Source organism: Anguilla anguilla, chromosome 7 (genome assembly GCF_013347855.1).
Source record: "Anguilla anguilla isolate fAngAng1 chromosome 7, fAngAng1.pri, whole genome shotgun sequence".
Lineage (NCBI taxonomy): Eukaryota > Metazoa > Chordata > Actinopteri > Anguilliformes > Anguillidae > Anguilla > Anguilla anguilla.
Window position 1 is genome coordinate 41,826,400 of NC_049207.1, and position 26,483 is coordinate 41,852,882.

A 26,483-nucleotide genomic window follows, 5' to 3' on the forward strand; every position below is an offset into this window, starting at 1 on the left:
TGCCTTTTTGTAACGGACAAAAAAATGTAAAAAAAATATTCTTTTTCACACACACACAAACACTCACGAAGTTAGTGAGTGACCGCAATTTGCCACGCATAGCCCACAGCGGCAGGCAGTCCTGCGCGCTGTGGGGGGAAAAAAAAAGTCTGTCATTTCAAAAAAGCAAGAATAAAGGGTTTCTGTAATTTGGGAAATGTGTTGTGTTTCAGGGCTTGTTTGACATCATACCAGTGCACAGCAGGGGAGGAGTCAATAGGGTTAGGAGAAGAAACCAGAACTGGAAAGGTGCTATATTAGCGTTGATTTGAAGCGCAAAAGTAATGGCTGCCAGCAGATAATGTCACATAAATCTGACTATAACAGAGTGCGAGGAACACAGACTAGATGGGCAGACACAGAAAGGAAGGGAGAAATGAAAGAACCAGATAGAAGGAAATAAATATGAGACAAACAGTACACAGAATTAGGCCAGCTGATGCTAATTTACATTTTGATTGCATTTCATTCATTTTGCGGTTTAACAGCCCAGTTACTGACTAAATAAGAAAACTGTGCATTAACCAAATACACAATGAAGTGTCTCTTCCTACAAATATCAAGGAATGACTTTAAACTGAACATTTATTTATTTATTTATTTATTTATTTATTTGATATCAAATCCTATAGGACATGTGCACTTGACCTGTATGTCAAAAAAATTTCTGGAAGAGGAATTACGTATTTAATTCATATTCAATTTCAAGTCAAGTCAATTTTTGATAAGCTCCTACAAATCACTAATATGATGGACAAAGGTGGGTATGTACAGTTTATATCAAATGCAAATAATTAGCTAATTTGCTGGATTTATATTGTTGCTCTTATTGCCGATTATCTGTTACACTGAATTTAATTTCGCAATCGAGTAACTAATAGGTAAATTTATACATATATTGTTGCATGCACAGAATTGGGAAAAATGGTTTTATGTATGTTGTTTCGTTCATTTGGAATTAATTGCAGAAGATTTTACATCTCCAGCAGCCTATCTGACTAGGAGCTCTTAAATCTAGAGTGAGTGGTTTATTTATTTTTTTTATTTACCTCATGTTCTGTAATTTTTATTGTCAATTATTTTCTTATATTTTCTGTCTGCAACCATACTATTTGTGCTGCTGCCTTTATTGGCCAGGCACTCTTGAAAAAGATATATTTTATCTCAATTAGGTTTTCCTGGTTAAATAAAGGTTAATAAATAAATGTTCTTCCTACAACTTACAAGCTAGATGAGGACAACAGCCATGCCTTCAGTAAAAACAAAGAAAAAACTGTTACAGATATATAAAATATTATAACTTTATTATTATTATTATTATTATTATTATTATTATTATTATTATTAATGAAACGTTGCTCTTTCAGTGGGAGTCAGACAAAGTACTATGGTTTAGCTTTCTTCATTTCTGCACTGTAATTTGAAATCCCCCTGCTTCACTTTCCTCCAGACACAACACTGCCATCACATACATACAGTATGGGAGCCAAGAAATCAGTTGACTGAATATGTGAGAGCAGTCAATTAATGTGAACAGTGGCTTGGCAATAGCTAATTTACAGAATCATGAGTGGATAATGACTACAGTCTTCAACGTAGTCACAAAGCTCCCCATTTATTTAATAATCAGTTATTCAGAAATTCCATAATCTTGGTCATTAACAATACAGTGGGACATTATTGCATTAATTTATCATCAAATGTGTAATATTGTAATCAATGCCACCCACTCAACAGTAAACGTTAATAGCAATCCCGTACTTGAAGTAGGCAATCAACACAGCAAAGCATATTAACACAAAATCATTGTGGTTAATGGATGTGCTGTGCTTTGCCTTCATGTGGTTCTGAACCTGTCTCTTTGGATTTAACCACTCTTTCTCAAAATCTGCTCCCACTGATCTAACCTTGCTCCCACAATCTCTCTCTATCTCTCTCTCTCTCTCTCTGAGCTCATAGGCTACATGTGTCAAGGGGTCACACAAAGAACAGACAGTTCTGGACATCTTGGCCAACCATTTGTGAACAAAGAGAATGTATAGTACCGTATACTCTTACACTCTCTCTCAAAATCTGCTCCCACTGACCTAACCTTGCTCCCACAATCGCTCTCTCTCTCTCTCTCTCCCTGAGCTCATAGGCTACATGTGTCAAGGGGTCACACAAAGAACACGTAGTTCTGGACATCTTGGCCAACCATTTGTGAACAAAGGGAATGTATAGTATATATAGTTTACAATATACTTGTCAAAACTGTTAGTCACACGCCCTGCCTTTTCAGAAGCTATGGGAAACCTGGTTTTAGGGAGATTCCATTCTGCCTTAGACTCACCACATCAATGATCTGCAGCAGTGCCATGCCCAGCTCCACCAAGATGGGGGCGGAGTCATTGGAGACAGGCCTCTCCAGGCGGTTGTAGTTGGCCATTAGCTCCTTATACAGCTTCCTCTGGTACTCACCCTGCAGTGACCCTGCCATAGAGAGTAAAGCACAATGTTAACACACTGTCAACCCTGTTTTTAACTTCAAGAGTAGCTAATATGTTTGAACTAACAAAATAATTCAGCGACTTATAATAAACAAAGGCTTATTAGAATGGGTTCAGGAAGATTTTACTCACTAAACCTGTCAAAACATGAAACCGGCAACGGAACAAACAGGTCACGGCAACTGTGCAAAGGCAAATACAAAGTTATTCTTCACAATCACGTCGCAAAGGCTGTTGATACAGGCTATTTCCACCAGGCATGCGGAGCACCTGTCTGACTTGGGAATCCAAATCAGGATGACTGGATTGCATTCTGAAATGCACATGCAGGAACATACACCCTCAGTCAACCTGTTACCCCCACTCAGGATGCCGATGACAATAAAAAGAACTTCAGTCCTCAGTTTCCGTCCTCAGTCTTCTTGACTCATCCCTTTGGAAATGAGTTTGGAGTCTGAATTTCACAATGTGATCATATTACTTAGATCATCATAAAACACTGTCTGTGCTGTGATTCTTTACATATGATAGTGAAATATGCATACATATTATGAAGATGTAGGACAAGAGAAAAGCAAGACCGAAGTTAAAATGCAAAATATTCAGTTGGTTGATTGTCTAACAAACCGTACAAATAGCAAACAATTGATTAATTTCAAATAGGTCTGTAGCAAAAGTGTATTGTCATCAAGAATACTCAATGCATTATGATAAATTACCTGTTGGAAATGTTGTTGCAGGAAACAGTATGTGTATTAACCCTGATGTCCTGGTAAAATTAAAAGAAGGGATAACAAATTGCTCCCCCCCAATCACCCCCCTTCAGCAGATTGTCTGAGCCTATCCCTATCAGTCACTATCCATCTTCATTCTACGGGACATCTCTGCCAAAATTTAATGTTTTTGTCGGCTGAGCATGCACCGTGATTGTTTTTTTCAACAAGGCAGTGCAGTAATAAAAATAAAAAAATGATACATTATAACATAAAATACCTTACTGGAATATTCATCAAGGAATGCAGAAATCTAAATATCCTTCATTGTTAGCAATGGTTAAATGCTTACTACTGACAAGTTCACTAAAGTGCACGGTTACAAATTACACAGAAATTCCGAGAGCATTTGTGATAATGCTAATTTCCTCATAAAATTCCCAGATTGGGCATTCAATTTGGCTATCTAATCATCCCACTCCAGCTGTGCAGTCTTTACCCGTGTTGATTTTCTTGGTCAGTGATGCCAAAAGGGAATGTCGTTCTCACCTGAGCGCCCTGATTATATAAGTAAACATATTTACACACATGGTCCGACCGCCACGCATGGTCACACAACATATACACAGCAAAACACATGAGCGGCCTAGATTCGGAATCCAGTACCTTAACTTGGATGAATGAATGCAATGAATGCAATTGCCAAAATCTGCTACTTCTTTTTCTGTAGACAGGTACACACACACGTACACACACACACACACACACACACAAACACGCACACGTACACACATACACACACACACAAACACGCACACACGTACACACACACGCACACTGTCAACGGAAATGGTTATGCTTTATTACACTGGTAAACAGCATGGGTTATTTTTAGTTGCAACACATACAAGCCCAAGTCTGATTCACACAAAATATAACAGAGTGAGGTGGCATCTAAAGAACGGGCGATTACGTTCATGAGCATGAAATGAGCTTCCCTGTCTGGCCTCATTGTCTCATTGTGATGACCGTAAAACCCAAAGTGACATGCGGTGGAACGTTTACTTGTGCGCATCCATTGCTCATAATTCACAAAACCAAAACACTGCCCCTCAGTAAGAAAACATATGGCTGTGATTACGTTTCTGTACACACCCTTGCAAATAAGTATTACCATTTATGATATTGCAAAAAAAAAAAAAAATTGCAATGCATTATATGTGCGTATAAAATGTACCCACCATTGCTATATGATTGTTTCATGAATTTCTCCTCATTGCTTCTGCCGAATAATAGTTCTTTGTTTTACTATGCTGCTGCGTATGTGCTATGTCACCTATACTCCCACAGGAAGTCTGTACCAAAAACATTTGAGAAACCGTATGTGTTGAAAATCACTGTCATGACAAAGGTCAAGTTGGTACCCTGGTGCTCTTCGCTGGATGCTCTGCTTTTTTTGTTCTGACAGTTGCTGCTTGCTGATTGGTTTATAATTGTTCCAACCCTATGGTTTAAGAGACAAAATCCTGCAAAATGAATAATAAAATCTGCAATGTATACAGTCTGTATGAGAATGGTATGGATTTCATTCATGGGGCGATATAGGTCAGGAGGTAAGACCGATTGTCTGGCAGTCGGAGGGTTGTCGGTTCAAACCCCGCCCTGGGCATGTTGAAGTGTCCTTGAGCAAGACACCTAACCCCTAACCACTAACTGCTCTGGCGAATGAGAGGCATCAATTGTAAAGCGCTTTGGATAAAAGCGCTATATAAATGCAGTCCATTTACCGTTTACCATCATTCTCGACCATGGGACGCACATCAGTACTTTGGCTTTAACTGGATGTGCTGCCAAGAAGAGCCCATTCATACATGCTCACGGGTAAAATAGCCCTGCCCCTCCTGCTCCACCCCCATTGTCCGAGTGTAGTATTTGTCAGCAGTATTTCGTTCAGAAATTCCGGATATGAATTGTGATGCATTGCCACCTTTGGAGAAAGGAAACGAGTGGCAGCCATGACACTGAGAGATTGTGCCTTCAATCCCATCCACCCCCAGCCAATTTCCCAAAGTCATGAACAAAGCTTTAATAAGGTAGCAGCTGGCTGGCCCTTTGGAATCAGAAAGTATAAGGATGGATTGGAGTAGCATACCTGCTACTGATGGGTAACGTGTTGAGTGCGGATAGAATTGGTTGCTTCTTAACACATGATCCCCAGTACTGCCTCCATCATTTATCATTGCAGAGATGTGGAATACAGGCCAGTTGCTGGCTGAGCAATGTTGTGAATTATGTGGATCCACTATATGTGTACATGTTTGTGAATAAACGCCTAAAGATGGGTCTGACAGGTGTGTATAGGTTCAGCTGTATCCACAAGCATGCTTACATCATAATTCTGCTTCCAGTTTTCTATTTTTTTTACCCCTCTCCTCCAACAAAATTGATTCTGTGGGAAACATATTACGCACAAAAGAGCAGGAAACAAGAGCCTAAATTACTTTCAAGTCATTTCATAGATTAACCAAAAAATTCTCCATCAGATATATAAGGGGCCACATGTTGATCATCTCCACGGTTGTAGTCAATAAACCAAGATAAAATAAAACCACAATTCAAAGCAGATGCCAATATTAATATGACTCTATTTACAGTCAAAAACATCTAGGTCAGTGATCATTCCTAGTCTTGGCAGAACACAGGCTCTGCTGGTTTTTGTTGTTACTTGCCACTTAATTGATCAATTAAAGCCAGGACCAGGAATGAAGATCACTGATCTAGATCAATGCCATGACTGACATTTCAACATGGAACACTGGAATTATTGTACTACTAGGATTATATTATTTGTGTTTAAAACTATTACCAACCCTGTTGAGATGGCAAGAGCGCTGGTTGTTTATTAAATAGGCAACAGATTACATTTAGTCCTTATAGCTGTCATTTCACAGCATTGATTCTTCTGCAAACCAAAATGAGCAAGTATTGAACAGATGGTCACAACAGCATTGAACTGCAAAAAACTGAAAAACAGATTGAAAGACAGAGCTCTGCCCTCTGACCGAACGGTCATACACAGAGTTGAGAGGAGACTTTAATTACCGGAAACACAAAAGAAGCCTTAGCACATTGACCCGCCATAGGTTTTCTTGGACCTCCCATTTTAATTTGTTTTCTTATGTGTCAGGAGTGTTTTATGAGTGTCCCACGGGTTATGACTTTTTCTGTCCACAAAGAATGGATATCAGGCATTTCAATCTATTGAGCTGACTCCCAGTTCTGCAGAAAGAAAATCCAAACCAGGATTTAAGTTTGAGGAACAAGCTTTTGTCCTTGAATAATTCACAGACTCACTTATCTGTAGAGATAATCTATGAGGGACAACTATTAATAAACAGTTTAGCTTGGAATCCTTATTCGCTTCAATCCTGGTTTTGTGTTCCACTGGACAAATCTTAACTTTCAGGGAACAAATCTGAAACAGCGTTTTATTTGCTAATCCTGAACAATAGTGGAACTTGTAGAAAGTTCTATTGGCAGAATTCCTCTGAATTCCATTAGCAGATTTCACTGCCTTTAGCACAGAGGTGGCCCATAAGTCATACCTCATGTCACAGTGTTACCTTGAGAGCATATGCCATTGGGGCGTGTCACAATCTCACTGTTTGTTAGTCATAGCGTAGCAGCAAAAGGGCGTTCTGTCAAGGTGCTGACCCCTGACATTGCGCGATGCTTACTGTGTCAGATAGGATGAGTCAGCCTAAATCTGTCAGCCCGTGTCCCGGAGGATGCTGTCAACTTTCCATGGGATCACCCCCCCCCCCACCCCCCCCCACCCCTCAGAAAGAGAGAAATGCCACTGCCACACCATGTGAATTTCAAAAGGGCTAAGAAATGGGTTATGGCAGGTGTTACAACCTAGAAAGTCGTGGACTCTAAAAGGTTAAAAGGGGCTTATGATCTTTATAAGCCAATCTTTTTTTCAGTTCATTTCAATTTTAAAAATTATGAAAAGAATGTCAGCGTTCATTATGTTATTAATTCTTTTTTGAGGTCATATACTGTCTGTGAATAAGCTTCAGTTCTCCTGAGTAGACGTAAATATTGACTTATCTAATTCATCATAAAGCTGTTTGTGAATACTGGTGTTTATGGGTACCGTAAGCCCAGCTGAATAATCAATTTTTTTTTTATCACTGAGCAGCAAACAATCAGGCCCAACTCAATATTAAATTGTTCCTTATAAAAAGCATACAGACCAGGTAACTCCACAAATTTACAATTTACTATGTAAATGTAAATCCATATGCCTGAAAATGAAAATGTTTAAAAAATGTTTTGATGTTTGATAAGTCAGGCTTTATCAAACATCAAAACATAAAAAATAAGTTTTATGTTGGCCAGCTTTGTTTTAAGGTCTTGCTAGCAGAAGTCAAAAAAAAATTTAAAATTAAAAAAAATCTGGAAGAAAATAAATTGGTTGAGTAAGTATTTCACAAAAAACATGCATTAAACCAAGTAAGATCTGGTGCAATGCGGCCTTTTAATGTAACCTTTTAAATATGTATGGGGAAAAGGTATTTCCAACTGTATTGCTGGGAGCACTTTTCACTTAGCTGTTGAAGGCAAAACAAGTTTTTGCCTTTCAACACAAAAAAGCCAACTTTAGATCAGACAATGCAGACAACACAAAACTACAGCATTCAGCACCTCATTTCATTGTGTTGCAGTATGGAAGGGAAGGGGTCAGTTTTTTACAGTTTTTCCATTTCAAGTTCTCTCATTAAATCTGCGCTGAAATTGGATCTTCATTGTCTTTTATCTGCCGTATCATTAACACCTCCAGAAACCATGGACCCAAAACCAGCCTTACTGTTGAGCATTTTGAGTCGCTACATTAGTGGCCATTTCTTTTCATTTTGGCCTACATCAAATCTGTTTTGAAATAATATGTGAATTTTATGCATTGTTTTGGAAAATGAATTGCAACATTAAAAAAAAAACATTAAGATTTTTATTGAACGAGATATACACCTACACAGATGCAAGAGAAATGTATTTGTATTAATGAAACAAGACATCTACAGACAAAATAATAAAATATAAATCTTAAGAGAATCACTCCTATACCTGACTGAGATCTGTTTTATTATACTGTATACATATCAAGCAAGTAGGTGCACTCAAAACAATAAACAATTGTGTCTTTAATTGCTATTATTAATCTTGCACATAATAAATTAATTCAAGAGGTAATTACAATGGATGTTTCAAGTCTCCTCATTAACTACAATCAGACCATTAACACCTTTACAGATGTAAATAGCCTAACGTTATCTGTGAACAAATGCGAAGCAACAGTGTCAAAGTATTGTGGTTAGAGCGTTCACCTTGACCCCAGAATGCAGTGTTCAATCTCAAGCAGTGCCATATAGGCTAGAATTTAATAATGGCATCCACTGCCCCTCTTCTTATATCTCAGTATTAATGGAAAAACCTTTGGTGCGCCGACCAGGGGTTTGGGAGAAGGGGTGATTCTTACCAATTTCAAAGCACAGACAAACAGCCAAGCTCCTGCCCACATATAACTCAGACAGTGCTAGCCTGAACTGTTAAGCAAATATTTCAAATGCAACAATTCTGAGAATATTGAATATGTATTTGTACACATGTGTAACAATAAAATACAATATAAACAGATACAGGTGGAGGTTTGTACGGTCACTAACCAGATTACAGATGACAGTTTATCACCATAGTTATTATGTGTTCAGATTTTTTGGATTTGTCATTCAAATGTATGGCTTTACTGAAATTGGCAATGGCTCCCAAGCTGTTCCAAAGGACTCTTTTTTTTTTTTTTGTCTAGCAAAAGAAAGACAAGGAATATGTTGGCATAGAGACTTAAAAGTATAAAACATGACACTCCATGCCAACATCTTGTTTTTCTTTCGTTAGACAGAAAAAACTGTCTTTCGGAACAGACTGGCAGCCACTGCCAATGTCAGTAAACAGTGTGCAGCTTAGATTTTAACTGTTTATCAAATCAATATACATCAGTCACTGAAATTGCATGATATGTCTCCCTATGGACATTTGCACTGCCTCACCACCTGTGACTATAGTTTCCTGAAAGACTTTGAATGAATGCAATTTGTTGAAAATCCAGAAAAAATAACATATTGCAGCTGCAATCATCTTTTTATTTATTGTATTCTTGGGACCATCTTACCTCATTAAAGTAAAATCTGGGCAAAAGTGACTGCATTAAATCTCAGACTTGTAAATTTGAATGCATTATGATATTATTCATCGTTATTCTTCATTTGGCTCAGGCTAACTGGTCGTTTACAGTAGTTTGGGGGAGAATGAGAACAACACCGCACCTATATCAACTCCAGAACTGGGAAAGTATTCATGTTTTCAGGCTGTAGCCCTGCTATAGCTTCTTTCCTCAATCATTTAATTGTTTAACTGTAATCAATATAAATACAATACAGCTCCTGCCAGGAGTTATTTTGCCTTAACTACAGGAAAGTCCGATTATGCAACCTCTTAGCTGCTTGTCTGACTGTCAATCACATTGGCAGCCACTTTTGAATTTGCCCCCAATATAGTCCTTCATCTTGCATACAAATTTGAGAGTCACTGGCACTGTCCAGATTCAATATCGAACCATGGACACCATCCAGATCCCAGAAGAGGGCTTTAACAGGATAAGCTAGATGGCAGCCCCATTGCACTTAGTTTTGCATGTATTGAACACATTCAATTATAATGTGAATTTGGTATCATATTCAAAAATATGACTTTATCATATGGTCAATCATGATGTTCAATACTGTAGTCTAACTGATGGAGCAGAGCACCAAATCACAATCTGTAGACCAAAAGAGGACTCATAATGAATGCAAATCCATGCAGAAACTCGTCTTCTGTGTCCTTGAAAATGACCACAATCTTGTTGTGCCTCCCAAGTGAAGAATGAAAATGACAAGAAACACTGATGCTGTAATTTAGAAATATCACCCCTATGGTACTGAGGCAAATGGATACGTTCTAAGTCATTGCTTAGGGATGTTTTAGAAAGACAAACATCAGTTCGCAACATTCTGCATTATTTGAATTTGTGTTCATTTTTGATTAACCCCTGTGAGACAGACACATAAGGCTGATGTCAATACAGCCAAAAGCACAGAACCATTAAGGTTCCAAAACTTTTTTTCTCCAGCTCCTGTTACTGCAACAATAAAAAAAAAAAAAAATAAATAAATAAATAAATAAATAAATAAATAAATAAATAAATAAATAAATAAATAAATCAAAAGGACTGCGGCAAAAATAAATCACAAAGATGCTCACAGTTCAAGAACAAAAAACTGCAGAACAGGATTAATAAAGTTTTAATGAGAACAAGAAAGAAGTCCCTTCCAGGAACTGGTTCCGCAAAGGCAAGTCATTTCTGAAATCTTAGTAGCTGACTATGCATTTGAACCTCAGACTCTGAAGGGTGTCTCATTCAGTGCTGACAGGCTAAGGTTTCCCTGTGTTCGCCACGCTGTTATGCAACTTTTTGACACGCTGACATCTGTGTTTTCTCCTTCGTTATTCTATGCGGGAGACCGATTCGACTGCTAAGACTGATTAAGCTTCTGAGACTGACTCGTCTGACATCTGCCCCATGATTACCTCGCCAATGCTGAAGACATGTCCGGGACATGAACAGAGCTGTATGGCTGCCAGTAGCCTGTGATGTTCAGCTATTGCTGTGACAGCCACGCAATAGCTTAGCTGCGCATGAATAAAAGAGGCATTGAAACATGCTGCATTCACAGTTTGTACTGTGTTGGCCACCAGTATGTGTGAGGCCCCAGGTAAGGCTCAGGTGTTTACCTTTAGTGTTGGTCTCAATATTTGTGACAAATTATTTACTGTGATATACACAGTGTATCATTGTTATCATCATCATTATTATTTTATTCAATTTTTTTTTACAAATACAACCATTCAAATAATAAGGCCAATGCATTAGGACTTGATTTCATTCAGGCAAGATGTGCGATGCATTTCCTAGTGTGAGAGACTTATAATAGCTGCCGTGCATCACCCCGGTGGGTGCTACACATTGGTGCTGGAAGAGGCAAGTTTTCCCCTCATCACTCTAAAGAGTGTGAGAAAGGCGCTATATGAATGTAATGAATTATTATTATTATTATTATTATTATTATTATTATTATTATTATTAGTATGCATGTCCTACCCAACATGGGCAGGAGATTGACCCCTGCCATGGCACCTTCTGAGCTGTCATTCCTTCTCTGTCTGTTACTCAGTCTGAGTGAAGCACAACCTAGCATGCTCTCACAACCTAGAATCTGTCTACTCTCATTAAAAAGGCGTTAATTCCATTCATCGCAGCCAATCCAGGGCTATACATGTAAATCCAGTGGCAGCCTCCCATTAACCCTGCCACCACCCTTCAACCACCCCACAATCCGATTGGAACGTCACCAAACGAACTAACCCCCGCCTCTTATACATAAATTGAATTACCATTACACTGGCATTTTAATTTACTTTACTGTGGTTGTGTGCAGCCCCAGGCAGATGTAAACTCATAAAACATTCCACTACAGAGTAAACGTGTAAATCTCCATGACAACAACATGTGCAGCAAAAACAAACAGGAAGTGCAAAGGGTAGTGGCCATTTCAATGCACACCAAGCAGCTGTTTAAAGCGGCCGGATTAGGATTAATCTTGGAAATCCATTAATGGGAAAACCTCCGGGTCCTTGGCAACCATGTGGTTTGTGACCCTTCGACATAAAAGTCCTAAATCCTTAACAACATCAGGCGTTGTGGTATGCAAGAGCACAGCCCGTATTAAGAGTCGAGTGAGACTTCAAAATGTTTGACCACCGTTCCCACCCATCACACCCAATTGCTTCACTCTTACCTTGTTGCATTCGCACCACCAAAATACGGATATCGCCCATTATCGGCACTGTTACATGCCATCGGCAACGCATGGGAAAGGTGTGACACAGCATCGTTACACAATGTACCGACACACAGATGGTGCAATGAAAGCTGATGAGGCGGTGCTTGGGGATATATGTTCACATGGGAAAAAACATAAGCTCGCAACACAAGGTCCTGCTCCGATAAGGCGGCTAATGCGAATGTGGGGCACACTGAAAGCACTTTATATTAAGAGCATTCATGATGTCGCAGTTACTTTGTTTTGCATATAACAACTAGGCTCCATAATGCTAAAGCAATGCACAGTTTTCCATAGAGATGGTTCAGCAACAAGTATACAGTAGCGAGATAGCTCAAAGGCTAACAGACAGTTGCTTTGCGGGAACACGATACTGCAGAAACGTTTCGATGGCAAACTTAAAAGGAAAAAGAAACGTATTAAAATCATGCTAAACAATCGAAAAAGAAAGATTAAATATGTGTCCCATTGAATAATGTTAAACTGTAACTGCATGCTACAGCGTGCTTCGTATTGAGTTTACGCAACTGAATACTTTCACAGCAGCATTGATGCAGAAATGTTCTGTTTTAACATTTTTTCCAAATATTGGTTTCATGAACAATTATTCATCTCCCTCTTGTAATGTGAAAAATACATAACTAAATAATCACTCCCTGCCAGTACTATAAACATGGCCTGTTCTCCTTTGGGGTCTGATCAGGGGTACACTTCTGTAAACCACCTTACAACTGCATTGTCATCTTAAAAGATACCCCTCCCTGCAAGAAATGTTTTAACATTAGGTGAAGATCATTTGGTACCTTTACGTAAAGATGGGCATTGACCGTAACTTGTGCTTGTATACTGATGAACTGATGATTGGATATTTATCATATGGTGCGCTTCAGAACTGAAAAGGTAGGATACCATTTTTTTTTTAATCCATCATGTTCAGGGGAGGGAATTTAAAGCAAGAAAAAGAAAAAGGAATTCTATGCCTTCTAAAAGTTCTAAGGAACTTTTCCATCAAAGCCATAAATATATGTCAGTTGCTGCTGAGAGAGTTTTTGGGGGGGTGGGAGATACGTGACGTGGAATGTGAGAGCAAAAGGAGGAGAGAAACACTTTTCAAGGTGTCAGAAATGATGACAGAACACGACTCAGAGCTGTTATGTCGGCCATTTTGAAATGCCTTGGGGGCAAGTTTCTCACACGGGTGAATCACAGGACAAGCGGCAGGCAGCTCAATTTGCTTCGTTTCCCTCCTGGCGGCCACCAGCTTTCACTTGTGTTTCCATGCGAAAAGGGAACCGAGAAGCACTTTTAAACAAACAAATGACTTGTCCTTCTAAAGCCCTCGTCCAAAACGAAGAGCATTAAGGGAGCGCAGCGGGCAAACTTGTGGAACCCGCATCAGTGTCAGAAAAATTGGACGTTAGCCCGGGCCCACTGTCCTTCAGACATAAGAGGCAAATCCTCAGGGTCTCTCCCTGACTCTCGCAGATTGTGTGCTGCTTTGGTTCTCACAAGGCTGTCTGGTGAGACACCACAGCTCCACTGCCACACTGTTAAACTGCATTCTGTCCTCAACTTAACCCTGGCCTATCATCTGTTTACGCGTATTGCTATTGTGACGCTGTTTTTTTTGTTTTGTTTTTTCAAGTGTTTGTCTATTTCAGGGCACCTTTGGAAAAAAAGTTAATCTCAGTGGGGTTTGCCTGGTAAAATAAAAGATAAATAATGTTAAAAAATAGAAAATCAGAAAGTACACACAGGAAAGGGATTATCTGAAACTTTACATCAAATGAGGTACATTTTGGTGATACTCTCCTACAGATCAAAAACATTTTACCGCTTTTATGAGCCTTGATGCCATCTCTGAGTTGAATATAAGCTGTTAAGAATGTGTTTTGCTAAAATCATAAACCTGACAGCAAACCAGTGGATGATAATCACTTTCTTTCCTGACATAAGCTTCAATCATCGACTGATTATGAATAAATATGTTAAATATTTTCTTGTTGCCTTTTTTGCTGAAATCGGGTAACAACAAATTGTGTTTGTAAAGTTTTTATCAAACATATTGCCTAGACTTCAATTCACAGACATGCACTCATGAGCAGACATCCATGCAACTGCACACACACACACACACACACCCATGCCTGCATGTGTAGAAACAAGGAGTGATGTCTCTCTGTATCTATATTCATTCTTTCCCCAGGCCCTATGTTAGGTAGCTGTGACAGATTGCCCTTTATGAGTTAGCCATAGAAAGCCAAATGCCGGCAACGCACCAAAAACAATAAGTGATTAATGCCTGGCATACCGGCTGTTGGCATTAACAGCCATCTAAGGCAGTTGTCTAAGGGGAAAACGTGTTTTGTCAGATGTGCTGCCAAGCACAATATATCACATTAAATGAATTAATGGTAAAAACCTGCCAGGTTTTTTCAGAGAATGGCCCTGTATCCACTTTGGTAGCACTTTCAAGGAAATTAGACAGTACTTAATTTCTAATAGAGGTGATTCCAAGAAAGTATTATCTATATTCTTAGGAAGTGCACAAACTAGGCTATAACCAACCTAAACCTTTGAAGTTATCAAAAGTAACAAGGTAGTTATTTGAATTGGTAGCTAATAGAAGGGGTGTTTATAAGTATTTCAGTTTTACATATTTTTTTATTAATCTATTTTTTACTAGTGGCAATTACATAATCATCTGCTATTTTTACCACATTGTATTATGTAAATATCTAGTAAGTAGAGGACTGTAAAAAATAAGTGTTACCTCCACTTCAATAATGACTTTGAGAAAACACCACTTGTATTAAAATACACGTAATGGCAATGTTTATAGTTACCACTTATGATGTCATTCCAATATCCTTAAAAATATAATTAAAAGAAGAATGTTCAATAACATCTAATATAAATAATAGGAAGTGCACAGTTGATTGAAATGTTGGCCTTTTATAATGTTTTCCGTTTAAACGCACTTTGCGAATTGATTATCGCCGGAAACAGAAACCTGATCCAAGACAGACTGGTGTTCTCCAACAAACAAACAAACAAATAAATAAATATGCCATGTGGTTTGTATCAACCCCTCAGAATCAGGTTGTGACAGAAGCCTTACTTTGGCAATTTTCTCAAATTTCATAGTAAGAGAACACAATGTTCACTCTTTTGTGAAAACAGTACTTTGGGATTATTTATATTTACAGCCACTTTTCCTTAAAACTTGGAATTAGTTTAGATGCTATTCCTGTACTTGCTAATATATTCCTGAACTGCATGGAAGAATATTAACAGCAATCATATCCACAAATCTGTGCTGTCATTTCAATTAAAATGATATGTCTGTGAAATGAAAATGTCTGCATAGTATGATTTCGTCAGTATATGGTATTTTCCGCAGCCTTGTAATTGGAACTGTAACGGCATACTTGGGGAATAACTGCACTTTTCCCTCTCTTTTCGAAACCTTGCAAAGATTGTTGTTCTCTGTGTGAAAAATTCACACTGTCTTATTATCTATTAGACTTTTCTCTAGCAGCCCTCACCCATGCAGTGCTCACCGCTCGCCTGGGCTACAGAATATCTGCATGGGACAGTAAAATGGATGATTTATTAAATTGAATTAACCAAGACAGATGCTCAGAATGCAATGGTCTGACTCTACGACACAGTGCTGCCATTAGCTGTACTGTAGGTTTCCCAACAAGTCCCTATCACACTGATGAATTCTGCATTGCAATGCATACAAGTCAGAATCTCCTATACAAGGCCCTACAGCCTTTCAAAGACCATTATTTTGAGGTGTCTCATCTTTTCGTGATACGAAGGGCTATAACATTTCCAGAAATACTCTGGTCAACATAATACAGCTGAAGTGAAAAATTTTGTAAGAAAACTTAAGGTGACCTAAGATGATCTTTAAAAATATTTGGATCTGGGTGGGGGCGCATAGACTTTTTGTCTATTTTGTATTTTGAACAGGGCTTATACGCTAAGGTGGGGCCCTTTCCCAAGAAGTGGGGCCCATTCGCAGGAGGCGGGCCCCACGCGCAGTGCATATCATTGCCTACCACACGAGTTGGCACTGGATCTAGGTCATTCATTCTCACTCACCTCTAAAAATGTGGTACACTAAGCACAAAATTTCCAGGAAACCTAATGTAAATGTAAAACGGTTCATTGCAAGCAGAAACAGCAGTCATTCAGCACAGGTGTTCCCATAAGAAATGCATTACTGCTTTCACAGCCTGTTTGAGAGCACCTCCTTACAGTACTTAAAATTCAATTCATTTGCAATGACTTGATGTCCCTTAATAAAGTAGAATACATCCCTGCCATGAACACTAGCACTGTCATAATCCATGCACTGATAGGTACATGCATTCACAGTAGAGTATTTTTCCCCACAGTTAACCATATAATGTCTCAAAAAATGTTTATAATTCATCCGCAGTCATTCAGTTTCCTGTATTTCTGAACGCATTTTTTCCATTTTTTGAAACATTAAACACAGATGATGTATGTCAAGTGTCTTATTCTGTTACTGTACAACTGCATAGTTTAGCAAGTAGCTTTCTGCATATTGCATATATTTGAACAAATTATGAACACTGTTTCGGCAGTTAATAAAGTATGGTTTGACATGAGTGTCATGAAAGGCAACATTACATTCATTATGTAATATAGCCGACACATGCGTTTTGTGTTACTGTTGATTTTTTTTTTCTTAATTTGTAGTCAGTAGCCATTTACTTATCTCCAACTGAATTATGTCATGGCCTATTTTTTACGGGTATATTGCTGAAGGTTTGCGTGTAATAATGGTTTATGAAGGCCTGAAAATTTAATTGCATTTCTTCAATCAGTTAATTTAATCTTGTTTATTGACAGTTGCTAGTGAACACACCTCACTTCTAGATCCATTAGTAAGTCAGGCCAAGTACCTCTGGCATCATGACCTTCATACAGGGAAATGCACATCCATCATATTTGACTTGACCTGGTGGTCTCTGAACTGAACTATGGGTCATGTAAGTAGGCAGTATTGTTTTATTTATCTGGGATTTCAAATTCATAAACAATGTTGTTCAGAAAAAAGTTATTTTTGTTGGGGAAATGAGCATGTGTTAATGCTTATAAGGCAATGTTAATAACATGTAGGGCTGTCTCTTTCTCTCTCTCTCTGGGATTTCTTTACAGTTACATTGAAGAGAAGACAAAGGAGCTCAAATGTATCAGTGCTTAGAAGTCAGGATGCTCATGGTGTCTTGCACTCAACAGAAATGATGAGGCATCCAAAATCAGCTGCCATGGATGAAAAATGCCCCACAGCAAGGCTCCACTGCCATTATGGACATTATTTGAACTGATATATCATGAATGCATAGAACAGACGTTGGAATTTCGGAGTCAGCAAGGAAATTATATGCAAAACATGATGGAGCATTACGATACTGAGGGATTAAAATTGTGTGTAGTTGTTTCACAGGTAGTTAGTGAGCTATACTTGAATCATCAAAGAGACATGCTGTGTTACCCTTGAGCAAGCTTCTTCCTGAATGCTTCCCTGTGATATGCAAAATGTTGGCTATGTGAATTACTTGGGCACTAAAGTACCATTTACGTTTATCAGCATTGTTGCTGTCCTCACATCAAGTTCATATTTTGCATTTATGATTAGATGATCATTCAAAAAGGTGATGTCAAACTCAGAACTGAGACAAGAGCTTGATTGGTTTCTCTAATTGGAACCCTTAATCTTTTGCTTGGATAAATCAAGCTTGTGTGCTGTGTGCCAATGGATTGCAATCATTTGTACTTGGAGTTCATCACAGTTAAAAGACAGCATTATGACTAACTGCAACCACCAAAAAATTAAGTTGTTTAATTGTTGTTTCCTTTAGACCTGAGGGTTTAAGGATCTATATATGAAGACAACCCAGAAGAAGCATCAAGATTGATGTGGCCAGAGGGTCATGAACTTAAATCACATATTGCGCTTTTATTCAGAACACTTCAGACATGAATAGGCAATCTACGTACATCTAAAGGAAATTGAAGATAACTGCATTTGAGTTTGGGCATGACAGGCGTATGTTTTTACTGATACTGATGAATCCACATTTCTGTGGATTTCCAAAATCCAAAGACGGTGAGGACCCCCAAGCTTGTTTTGGCACCCCACATGTTACAAAATAAGGAACCGTTGTTGTTAAAACATTGGCATCATAAAATAGTTTGTAGATATAGAACCGTGAATTTTAACACTTTCAAATGGTGCATCGTGGGACCAGATTGATTGAAAATTTCACCAAAAAAAACCCAGAATGAATGCAAATAGACGCACTCTGGCCCACATTTATTTGACTTTATTCAGTTTATTTTTACAGGGACAGTGCACATTAATAAACATGGGCTGGTGCAATTTAAGGGGTTAAGGATGAACTCCAAGCACAAAGTCCTTAATATTTTTTAATAGTCCATTTTTAATTATATTAGCTTCTCTACCAACCGAGCTTTTGGAAGAGGACGTGAAGAGACCGGATGCGGAGTCACAAAACTGAAGTAATGTGAAACCAATCAATCAGTGAATACCTACGTCGTTAAGCCCGCTCACCCGAACAGTTCTGCTGCACTGAGCGTGGTTGTCTAACCGTGCCGAGAATATCGTGCTGGGCAACGTTTGTAAGCGTTATGCGCCAAACCGTTTCCAGGTGGAAACACCATTGAAACCGTTCCTCTCCGTGCTCAGAACCGTTCGGGCCTACAGTGGAAAAGGGGCTTAAGTTAACCAAGATCCAATGCACATATTGTAAATACATACAGCCTAAATCCATAGTAACACGTGCTATGAGGTGGGGATAGGAGTGTTTCTTTTGCTGAAGATAAGACTGAAGGCAAAATCCTCCAAAACAAACAGGAAATGACAGGCTTGGTAGAGCATCACTAAGGACGTTACCTAGCATCTGCTCATGTCTATCGGTCACGGACTTCAGGCAGTAATCTAAACCCTTAGAAGTGATTGTACATGTAAGAGCCAGTCACCTTGTGGTTGCAGAATAAAGATATCCAGCCTGAGTGTAGGGTTATATGATTGATTGGAGGTATGGTGGAGCTGTCCCATTCACTGCCCTGTAGGCTAGTGCCAATGTTTTAAACTGGATCTGAGCTGCAACAGGTAGCCAGGGAACAGAGATGAGAATGGGTGTAACATGAGCAACTACTGGAGCATTGTAGACCAGTTGTGTGCCTCTATTATGTGTTAGCTGCAGGGATTTTGTGATGCCAGCAGGAATACCACCAAGTAGGAGATTGCAATAGTCCAGTCATGTATGTACAAGGGCTTAGACTAGGACCTGTGTAGAGGAGGTGCTGAGGAAGGGGCAGATACTCTGGATGATGTATAAAAGGAATCTACATGCATGACTCACTGCCACTACATGTAAAGAGAAGGAGAGTTAGCTTCATACAGTAGAAGAGCTCCGAGTGAGTTTTAGTTTAGCATCTAGATTGAAAGAGAGGTCTAGTAGTGGTGACGAGAGACTGAACAGCACCTCAGTCTTAGCTGGGCAGAGGAGGAGACCATGATGGGGGGTGGGGGATGACAGACCAAAGAAATTGCACATACATAAAGAGAAAAGAAGAGGGGGTCAAGCACAGACCATTGGGGTACACCGATATAAATGGTCCTGAGCATGAGACAAGACAGCATCCCAGGAAGCAACTGTTGTTTGTAGGTTTTGCTATGTTGATTACAGACAGAAGTGGAATTAGGGGGTGTCGTGGGTGTGGTACCCATATGTGCAGCCATGGGGGCCCCATGAATACCCAAACATAGAAGCTAACTTAGGCCCTCTCATCATGCCTCACACCCATATGTATGACAAGCTAGCTCCGCCCCTGACTATAGACCTCCAACCATTTGTATCCTGCACAAAAGGGCAATGTTAATATATCAGTATTTATTATACTATTCAATATCATGCTCTGTGCAAGGACTGTGCATCTGAATAACTATGAGGGAGCTGGAAGCTGTCCCCTGCTGCTTTCTTTGTTTATTAACATCGTAATATAAGCCAAACAATGTCTGATTATCAGCAATAATTTAATAAGAGAGTTCACTATTGACTATGGCATCACACCCTGGGGTCATGATGAGAGCTTAATTATCTTCACGCACAAAGGGGGGTTTTTCTGTAGCTTTCTTGTGAAAGGTACAATGGAGTTCTATCCTCATTCATCGCTTAGACAACACTGGCAGTCATACTGGCGTCAGAACTCAGAAACTTGAGACAAATGACAAGCACTGGTTGCTGCAGGGAAGGAGAGAGGAGTGTGAACACAATATGCCACTGACAATAATGTCAACCTTCGCAGAAATGATAAAGTTCACTTAGTCCTGCTCGTGTGACACACATGAGCATTTTGCACGCAGAGCTAATATTTTGTCACTTTTTTATCACATAATATTTTGTCATATATTTTGTGCATATAACGTAGACTAGATTTGTTTCCTCCCTAAGTGATATGTTTGATGGATAAACCTGAGTAAATGCTCTCATTCTCACTGAGAAACCTCAGCATAACAGTCCTGTCTCAGGAAGAATGTGGTAAAATGCACTTTGTAGAAAGGATACAGTGGCAATTGCAACTTTTGCTGAAGCTTTCCATGATACAGGAATCAAAAATGTTTCATGCCAAATGGAACCACACAGTCATCACATAAAATTCATTGTGTGTCTAAACCAGGGGTGCACAACAAGGGCTGATCCGTTTTAGGATTTTGTGCCAACTTCAGCTCTTAATTATTTAATTAGCCCAGTCATATCTTGATCTGAGATTTGTACCAGCACCAGCTACAGCTGCAGACTGCAAGTGTGTCCTAAATATTTCACTGTGCTCAAGTACAGGAGTGAACCAGTGTAGTTTATAGAGCTGTCAGAGAACTAAAACTGAGGTGACTGGTTGGAACAAAAACCAGCATGTGGACCGGCCCTCCAGGACCGGAGTTGTGCACCCCTGGTCTAAACTATTGACCAGTTTTGATTTGGTGGATGTGTTCATGAGGCAAAATCGATCTACACAGCACTTGCATTTAATTGTAACACATACTATTAAGATACTATGAACAAATTAATGTAGTGAAGAGTTGAAGACAGATGAAGAGCCATTGAAGATGACGGTCTTATCGCCTACTGCCCCCTTGTGTACCACTCGGCACTGCATTGAGTAAATCGAAAATCCACATAAAATGTAGACTACATTCTTCCCACAGGATTACTGCGGACTGCAACCTGTGCGTGAGGACATTACCTAAGCATGCAAATGTGTTGAAGAACTACATTTCTAGAGGATTGATATGCAGATTTAAAATGAGAAATATAATATATTTATAAATATTTGTATGAACATAACATATCGACTTGATACAAATGGATAAATTAGCTTTTACTCCTCAAAGTAAGGTCCAAACTGGAGGAAATTGGTACTTTATGTATCATATTTTACTTTGGCAAAGTCGAATTCCACTTTATATGGAAAGGTTGATCTTCTTCTGAAAAAAAATGTCTCGTTGGTATATCGTCCCCATGATTGTATTATATTGTAAAACAAAAGTACCCTACATTTATCATAACGTTAAAATTCGAAAGAAAACGAATTCGACCAGCATTTTACTTTCCAATGTAAAGTCGTCCGTGCTGTAAAAGAACATTGCATGTAAAAAATAAATAAATAAATAAATAAATAAATAGTTTTTGGTGTGAATATGGGCTATACCTCGTAACATGCATGTATAGCATATACAATTGTTTCATACCTCATTCTTTGTGTAACAATTACCCCATCGTTTACATTTTTTTTTCAATAAAGCTAAATAACAATAACACGTTATTATTGTCCTCTTTACTACGAATGTAGGTGTTTATGAGTTTACGTATTTTTAAAAAAATACTGTCATGCTCGGAGGATAACTTCTCGTTAACATAATTTGAAATACGAAAGTAGCCGAAGTATAAGAACCAAGCTAGTATAACTTGTTATCCATGGAGATTTGCTGGTTTATACGAATCTCTGTTACCGACACAAGCAGGTTTCCTGCAGCAGAAAGTGAACTCGTACCAAGAACCTCACCTTTGAAGAGGAACGATGTCCATAAATACATCCCAAAGTAAAGACATATCAAAAACTTCCGACCCTGCATTTTCCAAGGAAGAATCCGCCTGGTCCCGATGTGAGCTTGCTAATTCAACGTCTGAAGAGAAAGCACACGATCGATTTGCTAAGAGAGAGAGAAGCAGATGGAGAAAGTGTGAGAGCAGTTGTCACCACTCGTTCGCAACACTAGCCTACTGGCGAATAGCCTATTAGGCTCTGCACACCTTCAAATCATTGTAATGGGTAACTAATGTCGGCGTCTATTTGAAGCTAAACACAATTTTTTGTATATTAATTACAATTTATCATAATAATTTAAATCACAATTCCTCATTTATTTATTTTTTATTTATTTTTTTATTTTCAATTTGATTGTTAAACATGGCTGCTGTCTTTTCATCTCATTGGGCTACTTGGCGTCCTCTTCGAACGCATTCTTTTGGAGGGACTTACAGGTGGATGTAAAGAACCATGAATTGCGAGAAAGGATGCCAAACATTTAACCCCCTGCAAGTGTACGCTGCCTCAATTTATTTCATATCTTCATATCATGTGGATACTGTTAGAACTAAATTTTGGTTCTAAAAAATTAAGTTAGATAAAAGTTAAAAATCAATATATAAGGATGAGCCAGAGTTGATGGATTTTTATCTAGGCTTACATTAAACCACAGCAATATAGCCAGAAGCTCTACTGTTTTATCCAGTTTGTTTGTTCTGTATATGAAGCAACTTTTGCTCCAGTCTGTAGAATTCTTACAGATAATCCTTTGCCCTATTCATCTTTTTCCAAAAATACTTTCAGAATGGATCCGTATCGTGTAGCGAAATACAGCAGCACACTGCACTGTCTAGATCAGGGGTGTCCAATCTTATCCAAAAAGGGCCGGTGTTGTTGCAGAATTTTGTTTTAACCCAAAACTACGACACCTGATTCAACTAATTGATTAATCATGGTCATGGTCTATCTAGAATTTGATAGGTAGAATCAGGTGTTTTTGGGCTGGGTCACTGGGTGGAACCCACAAAAACCTGAAGCCTCGCTAGCCCTATTCTGAGAAGATTGGACATCAATGGTCTAGATTCATGATTATCATACAGTACGTCTGTCCTGGTATGTGTACACTGGAAAACAGGCTATTCACTATTTTATCATAATTTCCATATTATTCATTTAAAAAAACAACTTGTATGGAACTTGGAAATTATAGTATGCTAGACGCATGACATACTCCACAATTTTGCTAACAAAACATGTTTTAAAAGTATGTACACACTTGAAAAGAATAGTCAAGGTATTCTGATTGTGCAAGTAGAAGACACAAAATGAAGATGAAGGAGAGAGAGAAAAAAATTGACAGTAAAATATAGGCAAACAACAACATGAAAGTTTCAGTCCATTAAAGATGCATTTCAGTAGTACTCCTCAGACCAGGACTTTCTCAACCCGAAGGTCTCTGGATATATTAAATGTCATTGAAAGCTCTTACAAGCATTTACATACTTCCTGCCCTTAAAAAATAATAATCCACCTCTGCCCCACTTTTCGCCAGACAGAACTCAACCTTTAAATTCTTTTGAGGTTTACTTTGCTAGTCTTGTTGATAAATTGAAAAACCTCAATCAAGTCCCATGTATTCTTTTTTTCCTGCACTGTATGTCTAAATATAACTACCCATGATCCATTGAATTTGTTCTGATGATAGAATTGTAAAACATCAATATAACCTTTTTTCAATTGAACATTCAATTACTTTTTTCCGACCATAAAATATTTTTACTTTTTTTTCTCTTTTTTTTTTGGAAAGGGCAATGCTATTTGAATATGTCCATGTCTCACCGAATGCACCTCTTAACATACTTTTGGTTTGCATTGAATATCCACTAAAAAAGAATTGGCAAGTGCATAAATCTTAATAAAGATTTGTACCAAATCAAAAGCAACACTCAGGAGAGATAACCCCACCCTCTGGAAGAGATCAATATTGTCCTCTCTCCCACTTTGCTGAGAACCTTTTCAAGGAGAGTGCCCTGTGCTTCATTTGGTTGCTGCCTAGCGGTTTTAACCTTACCGATATGAGTGGTGCTGAGCTCTTATTGTCAAAATTGATTTCCCTTTTGGTCGCCATGGCAGCTAGTATTTGTGTACTCCCACAGAGGCATTATAAAGAAAAAGCTAGGATTTCAACTCAAACTGCAGACTGTTAATTGAACAATAAAGTTAATCAGGGGTCAAGCGAAGTCTTCACTTGATTAACAACCAGAATCAGTCAATGTTAATGACATGCAACTAAATGAGTGTGAGTGGATTAGAAGGTTGTTCACAAACCGTTCAGCTAAAAAGCAATGATGCTGAATTTGAAGGTTGTTTCAGAGCTGATTATGGGGACACATACTGAACATAAACAACAGGAAAGACAGTTACAGGTACAGTTTATGCACAATATATCTAATCCTTTTTTCAATAGTATCAAGATGTTCTTGGCTGATCCAGTCATCTGGCTTGGGGCAGTCTTCCTTGCATTAACTGTTTTGGCCAGTCATGTACATTTTTCATACTTCATTATTGATTAATTGCCCCTTCCTCACTAGTGGATATCTGCAGAATATTAAAGTTGTGCTCTAGTTAAGAAAAGGGACTTGGGTGTATCCAGCCGTGTATGAGATGTTTGAGCAGACCACATTGGTGATGGTAGATCTTGCTCTGCAACCCGCAAAGTTGCTTCTGACAGCTGAAAAGGGCACTCTAGCCACAGATGTGATTCTTGTGTTTGTCAAGGGCAATAAAGCCACCATGGATTTCACAGAAAGAAAAGCCATGTTACTCACCAGTTTCAATGTCACATTAAGTCAGGTGTCTCTTGCCAGTGGCCCGAATATGCTTTTAGCTTGTTTAATCACGTGACAGATTTATTGGCCATTCCCTGAAAATGCATTGAAGAAGTTCAACCATTTTATGGACGGAAATGCAGAAGGATGATTTAAGCTGCGAGCAAACAGTCGGAAACGTTTATCCATTTATCGCTGAGAGGGATGATTGTGAAGCGCTTAAAGCCTTCCAAGAGCTGGCCTGACACTGAAAGCGGGTTCTGAAGAGCCGCTGACAGCCGTCCGGCCTTCACCCCCCGACTCAGTAGAAGACGGACGCGCAGGTGATGGCTGCTGACACCTTTCCAGGAGCCGTCTGATTCCCGGGGATGAAGAAATCCCTGCAGCAATGACAGTTTGAAAGGACCGTTCACATCCAATGGCGATGCTAAAAGCTAAACGATAATGTCGAAACCGAGGCTTCGCCAACTTCCTGCAAACACGCATTTGTTTGTCCGTTTCCCCGTGCTTATATTTCACGAGCTTCAATTTGTTTTGTCATTTGACCTTCTAAGGGTACAGCAATATGCTTTGGTATTTACTCGCCTGTCACAAGCATGGGAAATGATCAAATGGGAAACCCATTTCCCTGCATAATAGCTACCATCCAATCGTTTCTCTCCAATTATATTTTGGACAGAGTTGTTGGATGTTGTTCTGTTGCGCTTGTATTTTTTCGTGCAAAGCGACACCGTCCTATTTGTATCGACGCCACAATAGAAGGAACATTTGGAATTCTGAAGAGTAAAATTTTGTACTATAGCAGGAACTTGTTCAGGATTTCTTTCTTATATAGTGGCCTGTTGTAGTTGTGATGGCATTCAGACCTGGGTCAAATGCGTATTTGTTTTGGATCAAAATACTTTTCTGTGCTCTGTTGATCTTTCCTGGTGTAATTGAACCTGCCAATACGAACAGAAGGCGAGGTTTGCGCTTTTTGAGAGTATTTCATTGGTTCCAACACACCCGACAAGATCGGTAAAGCATAGAAAAGTATTTGAATCCAAAACAAATACGTATTTGACCCAGGTCTGATAGCATTACAGCGTTGATGTCATTTTTAAGTGACCTTCCAAAAATAATATTCCTCATTTGTCTTACCTTCTGAGTGAATATGAAACTCCTTAATGCTATTTTTCAAAAGTGAAAAAAAAAACAGATAAAATTAAGATGTATTTATATCAATCATGAAGGTGACATGTGGTCCAGTGTCAT

At 38.8% G+C, this 26,483-nt stretch overlaps 1 protein-coding gene across 1 annotated transcript in view; it reads right to left on the minus strand.

Moving 5' to 3' along the window:
* LOC118231414 (neuronal acetylcholine receptor subunit alpha-7-like) overlaps nucleotides 1–25,824 on the minus strand; it is a 55,297-nt gene extending 29,473 nt beyond the window's left edge. Inside the window, exons 1-3 of the mRNA XM_035425189.1 lie at nucleotides 25,230–25,824; nucleotides 22,378–22,525; nucleotides 2,372–2,511 (exon numbers count right to left, since the gene is read on the minus strand). Coding sequence (XP_035281080.1) covers nucleotides 2,372–2,511; nucleotides 22,378–22,447 — 210 coding nt within the window. The 5' untranslated portion in view covers nucleotides 22,448–22,525; nucleotides 25,230–25,824. The remainder of the gene's footprint in view (nucleotides 1–2,371; nucleotides 2,512–22,377; nucleotides 22,526–25,229) is intronic.
* Between the last annotated feature and the right edge of the window lie 659 nt (nucleotides 25,825–26,483).